The sequence below is a fragment of the Chenopodium quinoa genome, unplaced genomic scaffold, assembly GCF_001683475.1.
Source record: "Chenopodium quinoa cultivar QQ74 unplaced genomic scaffold, ASM168347v1, whole genome shotgun sequence".
Lineage (NCBI taxonomy): Eukaryota > Viridiplantae > Streptophyta > Magnoliopsida > Caryophyllales > Amaranthaceae > Chenopodium > Chenopodium quinoa.
The window spans coordinates 2813583-2830119 of NW_018743977.1; the positions used below are offsets into that span (position 1 = coordinate 2813583).

Here is a 16537-nt window from a genome sequence, read left to right on the forward strand (position 1 = left end):
GTCGTATTCTCTGCTCCTTCAATGTTCCTCAACGTCTCCTGGTTCGTTTCTCTTTCTTCAATTTTTATGATAATTTTTGTTGGGTTTTGTAATTAGGGTTTTTAATTTGACTCTGAATCTCCGAAATTGTTTTGGGAATGATATTGTAGAATACTGCGAATACTCTTCATGGTGGCGCAATTGCGTTTTTGGTGGATTTGGTGGGTTCGGCTGTTGTTTTCACTGTTGGAGCTCCGTCTAACAGTGTTTCTGTTGAGGTCAATGTTTCCTACCTTGATACTGCACTTCCTGATGTATGTTGAGGGTATTTTTGGGGAGAATTCGTAATTTTGTTGGATTTTTATTGCTTTATTGATGTTGATAAGTATGAATTTGTATGTGTTTTGTATATTTTGATGTTTTTGACATACTGAATTGTGGGAATGTTGGGGTTGAGCTTGTTGAAGTGATTTTATAATCTATGAAGATTGATTTACTGCTGATTTTATGAATTTAATTGTGATTTTAGTCCAATAAGGGTGCTATTGATGTAATTGTTTCTTGGGCGATAAAATTTAGGAATTTCGAGTTTTCGTTAATTGTCGGTGCTTGAAGTGATTCATCATTCAATGGAAGACTAAAGAGGGAAAATCCCTTTTTACAAGTTATAATTATGTACTTGGTATATTACAATAGTGAATGAGATTTGTTTCTATTTGTAATTGTAGTGCATTACTGGTAAGAAAGTTTAACTGTTTTGTTGGGTGAGCGAGCAATGGAACCTCTAGCTTCTTTTTCTTTTGATCAGAAGCAAACTAGGCTAGCTCCACCATACAGATTGTAGGTTGTGAAAGTGTGTATGTGGGGGTTTGATTGTAAGATACTAAGAAGTACGAAGGGTTAAAGATTAAGGAGTTCACTCTAGGTCTTTTTCGGGTTATATGCTATATCATATGATGGCTTCTACATAGATTCATTTACTTATTATGTGTGGAAAGCATTCGTCAAACTGATGCTTAATTAAATCTCTTGATATGGTGTGTTGCTGGTCAGAGTGAAAATGAGATTGGTTACTTTTATCTTCCTTGTAGGTTTTGAGGGTTATGTGGTCGTTTCTTTGCTACCTGAATATAGAAAGAAAGCAATTATATGGAAGTTACAGCATAAAGATGTTGAAGTGCTGGTTAATTGTAATATTATAGCCTTTTTAATGAAAATATGTAACTTTATACATATGTTAGTATTTCTATATCAATTTAAGTGAAAAAAATAAAAAATAAAAAAAATTTGGGCCATTTTTAGCACCGGTTCACAGAAAAAACCGGTGCGAAATCTAAGAATTGGCACCGGTTTTGAACCGGTGCGAAATCTTCTGGTTTTTGGCATCCCTCAAATTTAGACCGGTTCAAAACCGGTGCTAAATGGGGGTTTTGAACAGGTACTCATTACCATTTTTCGCCTAGTGCATTACAAGCTTATAAAGTCCTTTTGATCGGCATGTGTGTTTTGTGATTGAGTGAACATTATCTCTCGCTATCTTCATGTTACCTTTCTATTGCATCAAATATTTATATTCTACAAGGTGTGCGGCGACGACTACCTTGATTGGGAAATCGTTTGTGGCTAAGTTTGGTTTCAATTGTGGATCATAATGTTGAGTGGTTCTATTTATATCCGAGCTAGATTTTGGTCTTAATAACATTGGTTTGATCGTTTGCTCGAGAGTCGAGTCGGTCTTATTTTGGTTCCCTAGAAGTCCTATTTGTCATGTTTCTCAAATTTGAGTCTAGCGTTGCTTGGAGACAAGCAACGGTTTAGTAGCTTGGGGGAATTTGATGAATCACATTTATATAGGATTTACAGGCACATTTGTGCTAGTTTTATAGTTGCTTTTTAGGACACAAATGCATAAGTTGTTCGTATTGTGCTCCATTACACTTTGTTTGTGTTTTCTTAATATTTCAAGTGATTTCATAATCATTTGGATGCTTTCGGAGTGTTTAGAGTTGATTCGAATGATATGTGGATGGAAAGTTGATTGATCGAGTTTGTTGATCGAAGGTTATATGTTTGTGGATGTTTATTTTGAGGATTTTATGCATGAGGAATGAATATAGGATTCACAAGGGTCGCTACGCACCTTTCGGAAACGAATTTGAGTTAAAAACGAAGTTAAACGATGGTTTACAAAGTATCAAAAATGACCTTTGTCTACTCTTTTGATCATAACTTGAGTTCTACAGATTGGATTGAAGCGATTAAAACTGTGTTGGAAACTAGACTTGATGAGCTTTCCAACGATAGGTTACACTCTCCACGAAACCTCCTAGAACAAAATATATAGTGGTTTCAATCTGAGCAATGCGATCAGCGACGAAGTATAGTATCGCAGGGCTAGCAGCGAACCTGTCCCGCGACCACTCGACACCAGCAGGTGCTACTGCCTGGCCGCAGCTAGGCCTGCGCCCGCAGGTCTGGTCAAGCAGCCCTTGAAGCCACGAATAGCTTTGTCGTCCCACATCGTAACAAGTCTTCGTGCCCTGTCATCTTCTATCTTCCAATAGTATTGTAACTTGTGTATGTATTATTTTCTTATTTATTTTCTTTGATTATTTTTTGATTAGTTTTAGGATAATTTAAATACTCCAAGGGATTTTATTTTTCCCTTATGCCGCATTTTTCCTTTTATTATTAAACGTTCGTTTAGTTTTCTCTCTAGCCCTAGTTTTTCATGGACAACTCCATGGATTCTTCCATGGATTTGTCCTTGAGTTTGTTACTTTAATTTTGAGGTAATTTTATTTCTTTACTTTAATTATGCTTTCTTTATTAGATCTAGTTTTAATTATTTATTTCATGTTTGACTAGTTTTATTTCTAGGGTTTGGAAATCCATGTTTGTATGATGAATCTTGATTGATATTATTGATATGTTGATTATTGATTTCTCTAATTGATAGTGTTTTATTGTTAATCTTGCAACCTGATCAATTGTTTGATTAATTATTGTTAATAAGAGTTCGAATCGAAAGATCGTACTTTTAGAGGCTTACCTACAATTAGCAATTCTGATTATGTTAGCGATCGTACTGCACATGTTGAATTGAGAGTGTTAAGACCCGACTGTAGGCTTAGCAATTGCTCTAGATACTTGATTGATTGAATTGTACTGGTATTCTGATAGATTTAGAATTACAAGCATGGTTAACCTTAACCCTAGGCCTTTTTATTGATTTTAAAAATAACATGGACAAAATACAACTACAATATATCTATTTATTCTTATTTTTAAAATATATTGTAGTTGTATTTTGTCCATTTTTTTTTTAAATCAATAAAAAGGCCTAGGGTTAAGGTTCACCATGCTTATAGTTCTAAATCTATCAGTATACCGGTAACAATTCAATTAATCAAGTATCTAGAGCAATTGCTAAGCCTACGGTCGGGTCTTAACACTATCAATTCAACATATGCAGTACGGTCGCTAACATAATCAGAATTGCTAATTGTAAGTAAGCCTCTAAAAGTACGATCTTTCTATTCGAACTCTTAATAACAATAATTAATCAAATAATTGATCAGGTTGCAAGATGAACAATAAAAAAACTATCAATTAGAGAAATCAATAATATCAATCAAGATTTATCATACAAACATGGATTCCCAAACCCTAGAAATAAAACTACTCAAGCATGAAATAAATAATTAAAACTAGATCTAATAAAGAAAGTATAATTAAATTAAAAAAATAAATTACCTCAAAATTAAAGTAAAAAAACTCAAGGACAAATCCATGGAAGAATCCATGGAATTGTCCATGAAAAACTAGGGCTAGAGAGAAAACTAAACGAACGTAAAATAATAAAAGGAAAAATAAGGCATAAGGGAAAAATAAAATACTTGGAGTATTTAAATTATTCTAAAACTAATCAAAAAATAATTAAAGAAAATAAATAAGAAAATAATATATACACAAGTTGCAATACTATTGGATGATAGAAGATGACAAGGCACGAAGACTTGTTACGATGTGGGACGACAAAGCTAATCGTGGCTTCAAGGGATGCTCGACCAGACCTGCAGGCGCAGGTCTAGCTGCGGCCAGGCAGTAGCACCTGCTGGTGTCGAGTGGTCACGGGACAGGGGCTCAGCTAGCCCTACGGTACTATACTTCGTCGCTGATCGCATTGCTCAGATTGAAACCGCTATATCTTCTGTTCTAGGAGGTTTCTTGGGGAGTTTGACCTACCGTTGGAAAGCTCATCAAGTCTAGTGTCCAACACAATTTGAATCGCTTCAATCCAATCTGTAGAACTCAAGTTATGATCAAAAGAGTAGACAGAGGTCATTTTTGATAATTTGTAAACCATCGTTTAACTTCGTTTCTAACTCAAATTCGTTTCCGAAAGGTGCGTAGCGACCCTTGTGGATTCTATTTTCATTCCTCATGCATAAAATCCTCAAAATAAACATCCACAAACATATAACCTTCGATCAACGAACTCGATCAATCAACTTTCCATCCACATATCATTCGAATCAACTCTAAACACTCCGAAAGCATCCAAATGATTATGAAATCACCTGAAATATTAAGAAAATACAAACCAAGTTTAATAGAGCACAATACAAATAACTTATGCATTTGCGTCCTAAAAAGCGATAAAAAGACCTAAAAAGCAACTTTAAAACTAGCATAAACGTGCCTATAAATCCTATATAAATGTGATTCATCAAATGACAACCTAAAAGAATGAGCTTATTATCTCCATAATATTGATCCGTGATATATCTAGTAATTGCACTTGACGAAGACATAAATCCTTCAATCTCCCACTTGTTTGAGACAAGTGTGCAATATTCAAATTCCTTAAGTCAATTAGTGTCTGATTTGATAATATGATTGCATCACATGTCGAGATCATATTAATCTACAAATCATTTCTTGAAATTTGAGTTAGAATTGCAAAACAAATGATTACTATGTAATCTATTTGAGCACGACGATGTAATCCATTTGAGCACGACCAAGCATTTTTTCTCAATTCTCCCTCTTCAAGAGGCCACGACACATTCCTAACTAAATAGGTAAACTCAATCCATGACAACTAAAGCTCCCACTCAACTTTTGAAGTAACCAGGAAACACCCTTTATAGTTCCCTTTTACGGAAAGGCGTTTGATGTACCATAGTTAAATCAATCATTGAATGAATTCAGTGTTCCACTCATGTCAAAGGAATCCACGAATATATCCGGAAGCTATATACTTGAACTTCAAAGTAGGACAATAATTCGATCATGCATCATTCATGCATATCCATATGATTGATCGAGCATCTCTATGCCCCTATAGCCCATGAAATTGTGTTATCCAATCAATCTTACATGCCAGTCCATTTATTGAAATCATTTATGTCCAATTTAATGATTTTGAACCAGGAACTTAAATAATCTATGAATTTAGCTCACTTGTGGGGTTTCATTCACCAAATCACGTATTTGATTATCCCATCAATTCATAATTATTTTGGACATTTTATTTAATACTAAACCATGATTAAATAAAATTGAAACTTTGTTTCAATTGATAAACATAGGGAAACATGACTGATGATTTTGCAATTGTGACTCCCTAGCACACAATCAAAACCATCCATCATCATGTTGATTTCAAATGAGCCCTTTGTGTCTTTAGGCTATTGAAATAGTTTAGTTGATACAATTCATGAAATATTCTCATAAACATGAATTTTGCAACTTCTATATTTTATAATAATATTCATCTCCATACACTAAGAACCTTCCTTCATCCTTCCGCAAGGAATTTAGGGATTTCAAAATTGTATTCCAATGTTACATTGGTTTTTCAATTGATATCTATCATCACATGTTCTTAAAACATGTGAATCAAATAGATGAGTATAGTCCATGACATGCATGATGCATCCTTTTCAAAATGCACAAGGAACATCACTCAAACCCTTTAATTTCATCAACCTTTCTCAAAGCATTAAATCTTATTTAAGCAATGTGCCATGTTACATGGGATTGAAACTCCTTTCAATATAATGTTGAGCTTCATAAGAATCTTTTCAATATAAATTTCTTAACCAAGCTCAAACATCCTTCGAGACCTATCTTTAAAGATCTTGATTCCCAAATGAACACATCATCCTCTTCAAGGTTTTTCATAGAAAATGCATTATCCAACGCTTAACCCTTCAAGCATGGAATAATCGCTCTCTGTACTAGACCAAGAAGAATATATAGCTCCCACCAAACATCTTGTATACACAAGACCTTTTCTTTATTTTATGAGTATATCAAGCAATTTGATTAACTCACAAAAATTAAGAACATTAACTCCATGATGCTAACCTCAATCCATTAAAGGATCTTTTATGCATCCCTAAGATTATTGGATTTTCAAAACCATTCTGATTGTATCATATACAAATATTCTTTCATAAACCATTTCAAGAAAGCGTTTCTGAAATCCATCTACCAAATCTCATAAGGTAGAAATCACTAAAATATCTTTAATAGATCTTGGCAACATGACTAATGTAAAGGTTTCATCATAGTCACACTATGAATTAGTTAAATCCTCTAACAAAAAGTCTTTGCTTTGCTTAGAAAACATTTTTTTTTTCTTATCAGTTTTGCTTATAATGAGTCTTACCCAATTAGGCAAGTTGATCAAGTATTACACACTTGTTTTCAGACATAAAATCTATTTCAGATTTCCATGGTTTTTAAACCACTTGGAGTTATAACTTGTCAAATCATCTTTATTACTTGCATAATCATTATGTTCCAAAATTAATATTTTTGAACTCTTAGTCAATATGAAATCATATTTCTTTGGCTAAGTTTTAGATATACTAGTTATCATTGTGGGTCTTTATACAATAATTGAAACTTATACAACAACTTTGTTTAATTTTCAATGAGAAACGACAATAGAAGGTGTGCACTTGGAATGTGCTACCTTCGACACATAGTTATTATTCCCATTACACTTTAATGAGACCATGTGTTGTCATTTGTGACATGAGGTGAATCATGCTCATGTTGTTGCTTTTATTCGATTACTTCTCGAATTTCTTCAAGATTTTCAAACTAACTTTTCTCAAACTCCTTCGAGGCTCTCGAACTCTTTCGAGATTCATATACTCCCACTTGCCTTTTTTGAAGAGGCACATTAGCATGAGGTGAATCAATCATGGTTTGAACCATGTTTGTTTGTTGCTTTTCTCGAACTCTTTCGAGATTTACACTACTCCCACTTGACCTTTTGGAAATGAAATATTTTCTAGAAAGGCATTTACTTGAGCAACAAACATTTTGTGCTAAGTATGAGTTGTGTAGTAGTACCCCGTGTTCTTACATTAAACAATTTAATACAATTTTCTTATCCACATCACATATGAAGCCTTTGGTACATTTTGATTACACATGTGTAGTTTTGTTTAGTATTGTAGCTCATTTTAAAAGTATATCCCTTGAATAATGGTTGGAAGATAAGGTATTTTCATCCATTATCAAAATATATGTCATATAGATTGATAGCTCATTTCATAAACACTTCACAAGGTTTCCTTTCGGAGTTTGTTGTAAAACAATTTCACAACTCTTGAATGTTTATCAAGGTCTTGGCTTAAATTCTCATTATTACGATCATATCGCAATACTTTGAATATCTTTCCAAACAAATGTCTTGACTCAAACTTTCACCATTACAATCATATTGTAATGTATTTATTATCTTATCAAGTTGATTCTGAACTTCATACTGGGCCTTTTGAACTTTTCAAAAAAAAAAACTTTCACTATTATGCTTCAACTAAGCACAAGCGATCGTATCACAAATGAAGTTTCATTGTCCGTCTCTAGCCCGTCAATTTTCAAACTTAGAATGATATTTACATATATTAATAGATTCATAATCTAATGATATTGATAGTCCATCTCTTTGAATCTTCCGCATTCAATGTTCATTTTCATTTGAACCATTTGACATTTTAGAGACAATTTATACATATAGAAATGGTTTATCTATATCTGCCATATAGAACTTTTAACCTATTTAGCTATTCAAAACACATTTTGATTCAAATAAGCATAAAATAACAATTATACCATGTTTTTGAATCCTCAATGCTTAGTCATTACTAATATTGATTGGTGTTTTGATAATGACAAGAATAAATAACATTTATTTAATTCTAACTAATTACAAGGTGAGGTAAAAATGTAAAGTTACAACTTTTGCTTCTAAATTTGTAGAATCTACTTGTGAAGTAGCAACATTTGCTTCTAAACTTGTAGTTTTATTTCTCCCTTAGCCATACTTCTTCTTTTAGTTCAACCACATTCTCAATGAGAGAGAACTAAATATGACATCGTATGTCCAAGAAGTAGTAATATGCTAAATAAATTTCTATAATATACTTCTTAAATTGGAACATTTCCATTCTCTTATCTTCCAACTTTATGAGGTAGTTTCTAATCAAATGGAATTGATCCATTTAATTGGAAACATTTGTTGTTCATAACAACTTTTAGCATATAAGTAGTTTTAGGTTTTAGAAGTAGCAAGTTACTTGCAGTTCTTAGCCTATAACTTCTTAATGATATCCCCATATATTCTTAAACATTTCCCATTTGATCCACTTAGAACATTTCTCTTTGGTTCAAATTATTGTTTTGCTTAACTTCTTTAAGCACTTTTAATGATTTTGCTAAGTCTATTCAACATTATTCATATTAGAGTTTAATCAACTATTTAACTCCATACGAAATACATGAAGAATAATGTCATTTGATCATAGAGACTTCCTACCACTTTCTTATATTCAATAAAATTGAAGATAAGAGATTTTATTGGAATTCCATACTTGTCTTTTAAAAGGTTTGTACCTCCCATCTCATTATATCCCTTGAAACACTTTTCAAAATGAAGATGGTGTTGGCATTTCACTCACACGTTTGAGTTGAAGAAAACCAACTTTTAATTTATTTAAATTGTTTAGTGACACGCATATGTTCATTTAGATATACCGTTATGTTCATTTTCCAAGAGAGTAAAATGTTTTTTTTAGGTGTTAAGAGAGCCACAAGGACGGGGGTGAGAATCGATCCCAGGATTTTCTGGAATCGGAAAGGAAGATCTAACCACTTAAGCTATCCCTCACTCTCCCTAGAGAGTAAAATGTTCATTTCTATAAAATCTCATGACATATACGTAGTATAAATTATAAATTCATCTCTTTTTTTACAGGTGATCATACAGTATGACTAACATCACAGAAAACACGTTGGTATAAAGAGTTTTGTTTTAATATATATATATATCCTCCTAATTTTTCTGAAGTAACGCTGCCACATCTTTGATTAGAGATCCAAAAGCACAATAATGTCATCAGATAATCTACTACTCGTATCATTCATTTTTATTTTCATCTTGATAAATGGTTTATATGCATTATTATTGTAATAAATATACATCGTGTACAGAGTATTATATATATACATATATTTATAATGAACATGCTCATTTTAAGAGATATTTGTACATTTATGAAGCTACAATATGACATATGTTCATTTTCAATGTCACAAGTTGAACATATAAATATACGGTGGTTTGAGCTCTTTCGATCTCTCTCATCCTCATCAATCCTCTGATCTAGCCGCTTAATTAGTCTGACGATGAAACTTCAACTCCAGGCACAATAACTATTGTTGCCTCATCGTTGTCGTCATCACCGACATGACAACAGCAATTAAAAATCGTCATCGTTACAACCTTTGTGCAAATCTTCATCCCGACCAAAATTAGGGAATTTTGGCTTAAATTTTCTTTATTATTCTTGTGCTATTTGCTTGTTGTTACTTCAATTAGGCTTGTAATTTGCTTGTTGAATATAAGTTAGGATTATCAATTTGTGATCAATTTGGGTGAACTCGATTGACGTGCATATAAATTCGACAACTTCTCTAAATTGCTCTGTTTGGTTCCTGCCGTCGTTATTACTGTAGGGATAAGGGGTTAGTACGGTGCTACAGCCTACAGAGCAGCAGAGTAGGTGTGTGTGAAGTGCAGTGATGCGGTGTTGAGACGCGTTTCGTATGGTCGTTAGAATGGGGGGTATAGGTATTCTCAAAAATTTGTATTATTTAGAGCACTAGCAATGGTGAAATTTTTTTTGCTCATGAGCATTTTTTGTGAGGAAACAAAATGATCAATGGTTACAATGGTGAGAATTTGTTAAAATGGAAAAAAAAGCCCATGAGCATTTTTAAAAAAGCTCAAAACTTGAGCATTTTTTGTGATGAATAGTAACTCAAGTGGGGCCCACACCTGGCTGACAAAGCAAAAAAAATTCGGACACCCCACCATCAAAACGACGCGTTTTGATGAAGCTCCCTCAAAGGCGCGCCTCAAAACGCGTCGTTTTGAGGCTGGAAATTAAAAAAAAAAGTCTGACGCGTGCAGCGAATGGGCGAATTAGGTGGCGACGCGTGGCGTGTGCAGCAAGATAGCCAATCAGAAAATTATAGCCGTTTCCAACGGTTATATATTTGTAACGTATTTTCTGAAAAATATATTTTGTAAAAAAAAAAAAAATTACCAACGGTCATAAAATTAAATTCTCTATAAATAGACATGCATTTTGATATATTTTGATATAATTTCGTAAACACTTTAAAATCCTCCAAATTTTAATTTTCTTAAAAGTATTTTAAATTTGTAGAAGAATATTGTTGTTGCAATTCAGCCATATTGATGTAAAAAAAATTTTATTTAATTTTTAAAATCAGTTATATAATATAAGTAGTATATATGTGATTTTTATAAAAAAAAAAAAAAAATTGTAGGCCATGTAATTATATTGCAATATGTAATTAAACAAAGTTGTGTATATTTTGTCCATAAATTTCTAAATTTGTAGTTATTAAAGTGTTGCAATTATTGGTTAATTTTTTTTGCTATATATAAATGTAGTTAAGTAATAAAATTAGTATATATGTGATTTTATGGAAAAAAAAAATTATAGGCCACAAAATTAAATTGCATTATGTAATTAAACAAAGTTGTGTATATTTTCTCCATAAATTACTAAATTTGTAGTTATTTAAAGTGTTGCAAGTATTGGTTAATTTTTTTTTTTGCTATATATAAATGTAGTTACATAATAAAATTAGTATATGTTTGGTTTTTTGGAAAAAAATTAATATGATAGGCCACGAAATTATATTGCATTATGTAATTAAACAAAGTTGTGTATATTTTCTCAAGAAATTTCTAAATTCATAGTTCTTAAAGTGTTGCAAGTATTGGTTAATTATTTTTTTTAATATGTACATGTAGTTATGTGTTAAAATTAGTATATATGTTATTTTGTGAGGAAAAAAAAATATTGTATGGCATGTAATGTAATTGCATTATGCAATTGAAGAAAGTTGTTGATATTTTTTTGGATTTGTTATCATTTTAATTTGTTTTTTGAGTAAATGTTTGTAACGATATTTTTCTTTTGTTTTTTGATGCAGAATCTTTTAATGGATCCAAACAACCCAAATTTCCGTCAACAATTTTCGGGTTTTAGTGATGATTTCCTAACTAATCCCGAGTTTCAATTGTTCTTGCAAAGAATGGGCAATATGTCGTCGCAACCACCTCCACTGCATCAGACACCCACTGAGGTTCCCCTACAAAACCCTGCTAATGAAGATCGTACACCTGAAACTGATCTTGGTAGTAACACACTCTTCGATGAGAGCGAAGAGGAAAGTGTACCAGAGACGCCGCAGTATCCTCCTCCACCAGTTCGCTTGTTGGAACCCAACCAGGTTCCTGCACGAGCTACCCGTATTTGGTCTGTTGCGGAAGATGAAGCTCTGATTGGGTTGTACTTGCAGATTAGCGAGGATGCTATTAAAAGTACAAGCCAAAAAGCAACTAGCCTATGGCGCAATGTACACGCAGCATATCAAACTTTGCATACGCAGAAGCTGCATATAATTCCGCCAAGGCCTATTAAGAGTCTGACGTCGCACTGGAGAAGGTTGGCAGCGGACACACTGCAATGGATATCTTGCTATGATGAAGCAGGTAGACTTCCGGAGGGAGGGAGTGGTTACAATGAAGCTGATCGTATGAAAAGTGCGGCGAAGCTTTTTCATGTCGCCTTAGGTCGCAATTTCACTTTTCCTCACGCAATTGAATTGCTTAACAAGGATCCAAAGTGGAGACCAAAGCTGAGATGGTCAATGTCATTGAAGGAAAGAAAAGCTGCTTGTGATGCTGAGGAAGAAGGTAGTGCTGGAAGTGGGAAGAGGTCCAGAGATGATGTAGAGGATGAAATCCCTACGGATGGTTTTTCATCTGGCGGTTTACAACGACCCGAGGGTGTCAAGAAGGCAAAGGCGAAGCGTAAAGGGAAAGCAGTAGTAACAGAAAGTGGTTCGTCTGAGCTTAGAGAACGAATGAAGGAATTCGCTACAATTCGCGAGAGGGAGGCCATTCTGAAGGAAGAGAGGATCAAAATTGAAAAAGACAAGGAACAGAGGAAAAGGGAGGAACTTGACATTCATAAGATGAAACCTGGTTTGATATGGTGCAAGCTATGAAGAATTCGCCTACGCCACTCACTCCTGAAGAAGAGTCGTACAAGAATTTTTTACTGGGTAAATTACAAGGCTTTTAAGCATGTTTGGTTGTAGTCTTTTATTTATTAAGCGCAATTTAGTCATTTATTTTTAAGTTGTATTAGTGGTGTGGTTAATTTCAATGTAAGAAAGATGTACACTTGTATTCTGATTTTCCAATATTGAATGACAAGTTGTTTAACAAGTTGATTTAAGTTGCCATTCATACTGACATAATTGCTTTAAATCTCTGTCATTGTGTAGTCACATTTTTCTGATTTCACTTTATCAGAATGCTTTAATTTTGTGTCATTGATACCGACATAATTTCAATAAATCTTTGTCATTGTATAGCCACATTTTCCTATATTAACTTTATCAGAATGCTTTACCTTTGTGCCATTGATACCTACATTATTGCACTCAAGACTTGTCACTGTCAACTAGCATAGTATACCTATTCCGTGGTTGAAAATTTGATTCCTTTACTTGGTGTGGTCATTTAGATTTGTAACCACATATTCATTTGATATTTCTGCTATATATAGTAGGCATGGCACATATCCACAACCACACCCATTCATCAAGTAACAATATTAATACGAGATGTATTCTAGACCATCATCAAGCTCAAGTTCAAGCTCATCTTCTTCAAATACTGAAGAATATGATCAACTTGTTGATGAACTCTTCACATACCAACCCCCATCTGTCCTCATGCCCCAAACACAATCCCAACACACTTCAAAAAAACCTAGAGGGGGTACGAATAGAAGAGATAGGGAAATTGGACATGCCAGGTTGTTTAATGATTACTTTTCCGATAATCCTGTGTACAACACCACCCAATTTAGAAGAAGATTTCGTATGCAACGACCTTTGTTTGTACGTATAATGAACAAGGTCGTTGAAGGTGATGTTTACTTCCAGCAGTGTAGGGATGCAGCTGGAAGGTTAGGTTTATCACCTCTGCAAAAATGTACAGCGGCGATAAGAATGTTAGGCTACGACATGGCTGCGGACGCCGTGGATGAATACGTTCGGATCAGTGAGTCAACCGCTCGAGTTTCCCTTCAACGTTTTTGTACCGGGGCCATTGATCAGTTCGGAACCGAGTACATGCGAAACCCTACAACTGATGAATTGGCCAGAATACTGCATCAAAATGAACTGCGTGGTTTTCCAGGCATGATAGGCAGCATTGATTGCATGCATTGGGAATGGAAGAACTGTCCAACGGCATGGAAAGCGCAGTACGCCGGTAAGAACAAGAAAGCAACGCTAATACTGGAAGCCGTTGCAGATCAGGATTTATGGATATGGCATTCCTTCTTTGGGATTCCTAGATCTTGTAATGACCTTAATGTCTTATACCGTTCCCCAGTGTTCGATGAGGTTCTGCATGGTCGAGCTCCTCCGGTAAATTTTACCGTTAACGACCATGAATACAACATGGCATATTACTTAGCCGACGGTATTTATCTGAAGTGGGAAACTTTTGTTCAGGGTATCACAACCCCTCAACTTCAAAAAGATAAATTGTTCGCTGACCACCAGGCTGCTGCTCGAAAGGACGTTGAAAGAGCATTCGGTGTTTTGCAAGCTCGATTTGCAATAATACGAAAACCGTCACTGGCGTATGATGAGGACATACTGCGAGACATAATGAAAGCATGTATCATTATGCACAACATGATTGTTGAAGATGAGCGCCACAACTACACTCGAGCCGAAGTTCTAAGAGCCTTTTACGAAGAAGATCAACAAGAATCAACACCAGCATCAACATCTACAACGCCATCGTTTGAATTCAACGTAGGCCGACCTACCAACTTTGACTTCAACGCATTTCTACAGCGAAAAGTTTCCCTCCGTGACAGAGAAATTCATCTATCTCTGAAATGTGATTTAGTCGAACATATTTGGCAACGATACGGGCCACGTAATTAGGGAGAAATTAGACGACTTAAATAAAGCCAAGTACTATGGCGTAGCTACTTTTCCGTACGCAGTCGAGTTATTTTTTAGTTGTTGTGTTTATTTTATTTCCTAAGTTTAATTACGCATGACGTTGCAAATGTAATTGGTTTCTAGTATTGTACCGCTTTTAAAATAAATAAAAACATTTAACAAATTTGGAGCTTTTTTTTACAATTTTTTTTATATAACGTACTTAATTTTACGACAAATTTTAACGATAAAAAAGACTATAATAAAAAAATAAGTTACACAAATTTAAACTAGTTTTTATTTATTTGGAGTAACATTGTTAAAATATAAATGAAATAAATAAATAAAGAAGTGTTGTGTAAGAGAGAGAAAGTAATGGTGGGGTATTGAAAAAGTAAGAGAGAGAGAGAGAGTGGTGGGTGGGCATTTTTTTTGCTCACCATTGGGAGAGAAAATGTGAAAAAAATTTGCCCATGAGCAAAAGTGATTTGTTGAGAGAGAAAGTGGGTAGAGAGAGAGTGGGTGAGCATTTTTTTTGCTCACCATTGAGAGTGGTCTATGTGGCTTGTCATTACCTTACGAGGCCCATGAATAGGTTTCATGCTTTATTCAATTCATGATCCTTATGTGTGATCTTATAGAATCCATTCTACTGGGCTTTGGATTATTTGACTAGTCCAAAAATCATTTATCATATCTAACAACAGCCAATGACGACCTAAAACAATAAACTTATTATCTCCATAATATTGATCTATGATATATTTAGTAATTACACTTAACGAACACATAAATCTTTCAGGGACAAGGGGGGACAACTATCCCCCCCTTTTTTTATAAAAAAATAGTTATAAACAGTTGTTCGCTACACAATAATAAAGAAAATAGGTTGATTCAGTGATCGTGTTCTTTATAAGAGCTTTATGTGGGGTTCAATCCTTGTATCCAGCATTCTTTTTCCTTCTTATTATTTCTATTTTATAATATTTTTTTTTCTTTCGTTGCTCATTTCCCTACTTCAGAGTTCATACATATGTTTTTTATTTTATTTTATTTTATTTTATTTTTTAATTCTATTCATCTATAAAACAATTCCTTATTTTTTTCCCTTCCTTCACTATAGCAATTTACATAAATATTTTAATAATTGCTCAAATTGCAACCCTAAATTGTTGGTTGTAATAGGAATTTTGGGAAAAGGTAATTGATTTTATTATATATCTCAATATAAATTAAATTGCTAAAGGGGTTTTGTCAAATTATATAATGTCCTTAATTCGTCCTCCCACGAGGAAAATTCTGGCTCCGCCACTGTCCTTTATACTCTCCCCCTTTTTTTTATACGCTAGAGATGAGATTGCTCAGAGTTTTAGGAGGTTTAATAAAATAAGATGTTAGTGGGGTAGATAAGGTTGTTATTTTATTGAAAAGTAAAGAGGTGTGAGAGGTAGTGGGGACCATTGGAGGAATGAGAAATGATAAAGTAAGAAAGAGTGGGGACATAAGTGGGTGAAGATATATTATTAAATTGTAAAAGATTTCCAAAAATGGAACTCTAGCTTATAAAAAACCGAACGAAAATAGTAACTCTACCTTATAAAAAAAATAAAAAAAAACAAAAAAAAAAACCGGAGGGAGTACATATCTTATGCTCAATATATACGTAACCGTCTTTAACTTTTTTTTATTTTTATATTTCATTGTCCTGCAATAAGAGATCAAAATATGTTAAAGGAAAATGTTAATAACAATCAAAATACACTATAAACAAAACAGGATAATTAATTAACTAAACATTTACAAAAACAAATTTGAACACATTGTCAGAAAATGAACATAGTTCAATAAGAGAATGAACAAGTATTGAAATCTATATGAACATCTTTCTACACAAAAATGAACATACACCAAAAGTCAAATGAACATCTTTAATACGAGAATCAAATATAAA

The 16537-nt window shown here is 33.6% G+C and overlaps 2 protein-coding genes across 2 annotated transcripts; both read left to right on the top strand.

Annotated features, from left to right (window-relative positions):
• Positions 1 to 1039: 1039 nt before the first annotated feature.
• On the top strand, positions 1040 to 12618 carry LOC110689877 (glutathione S-transferase T3-like). Its single transcript, XM_021866709.1, has 2 exons — positions 1040 to 1162; positions 11539 to 12618. Exons 1-2 carry the CDS (start codon positions 1040 to 1042, stop codon positions 12616 to 12618), a joined length of 1203 nt encoding a protein of 400 aa, XP_021722401.1.
• A 624-nt stretch (positions 12619 to 13242) lies between these two features.
• LOC110689878 lies at positions 13243 to 14586 on the top strand. Its single transcript, XM_021866710.1, has one exon. The coding sequence runs from the start codon at positions 13243 to 13245 to the stop codon at positions 14584 to 14586; it is 1344 nt and encodes a 447-aa protein (XP_021722402.1).
• Positions 14587 to 16537: the final 1951 nt, after the last annotated feature.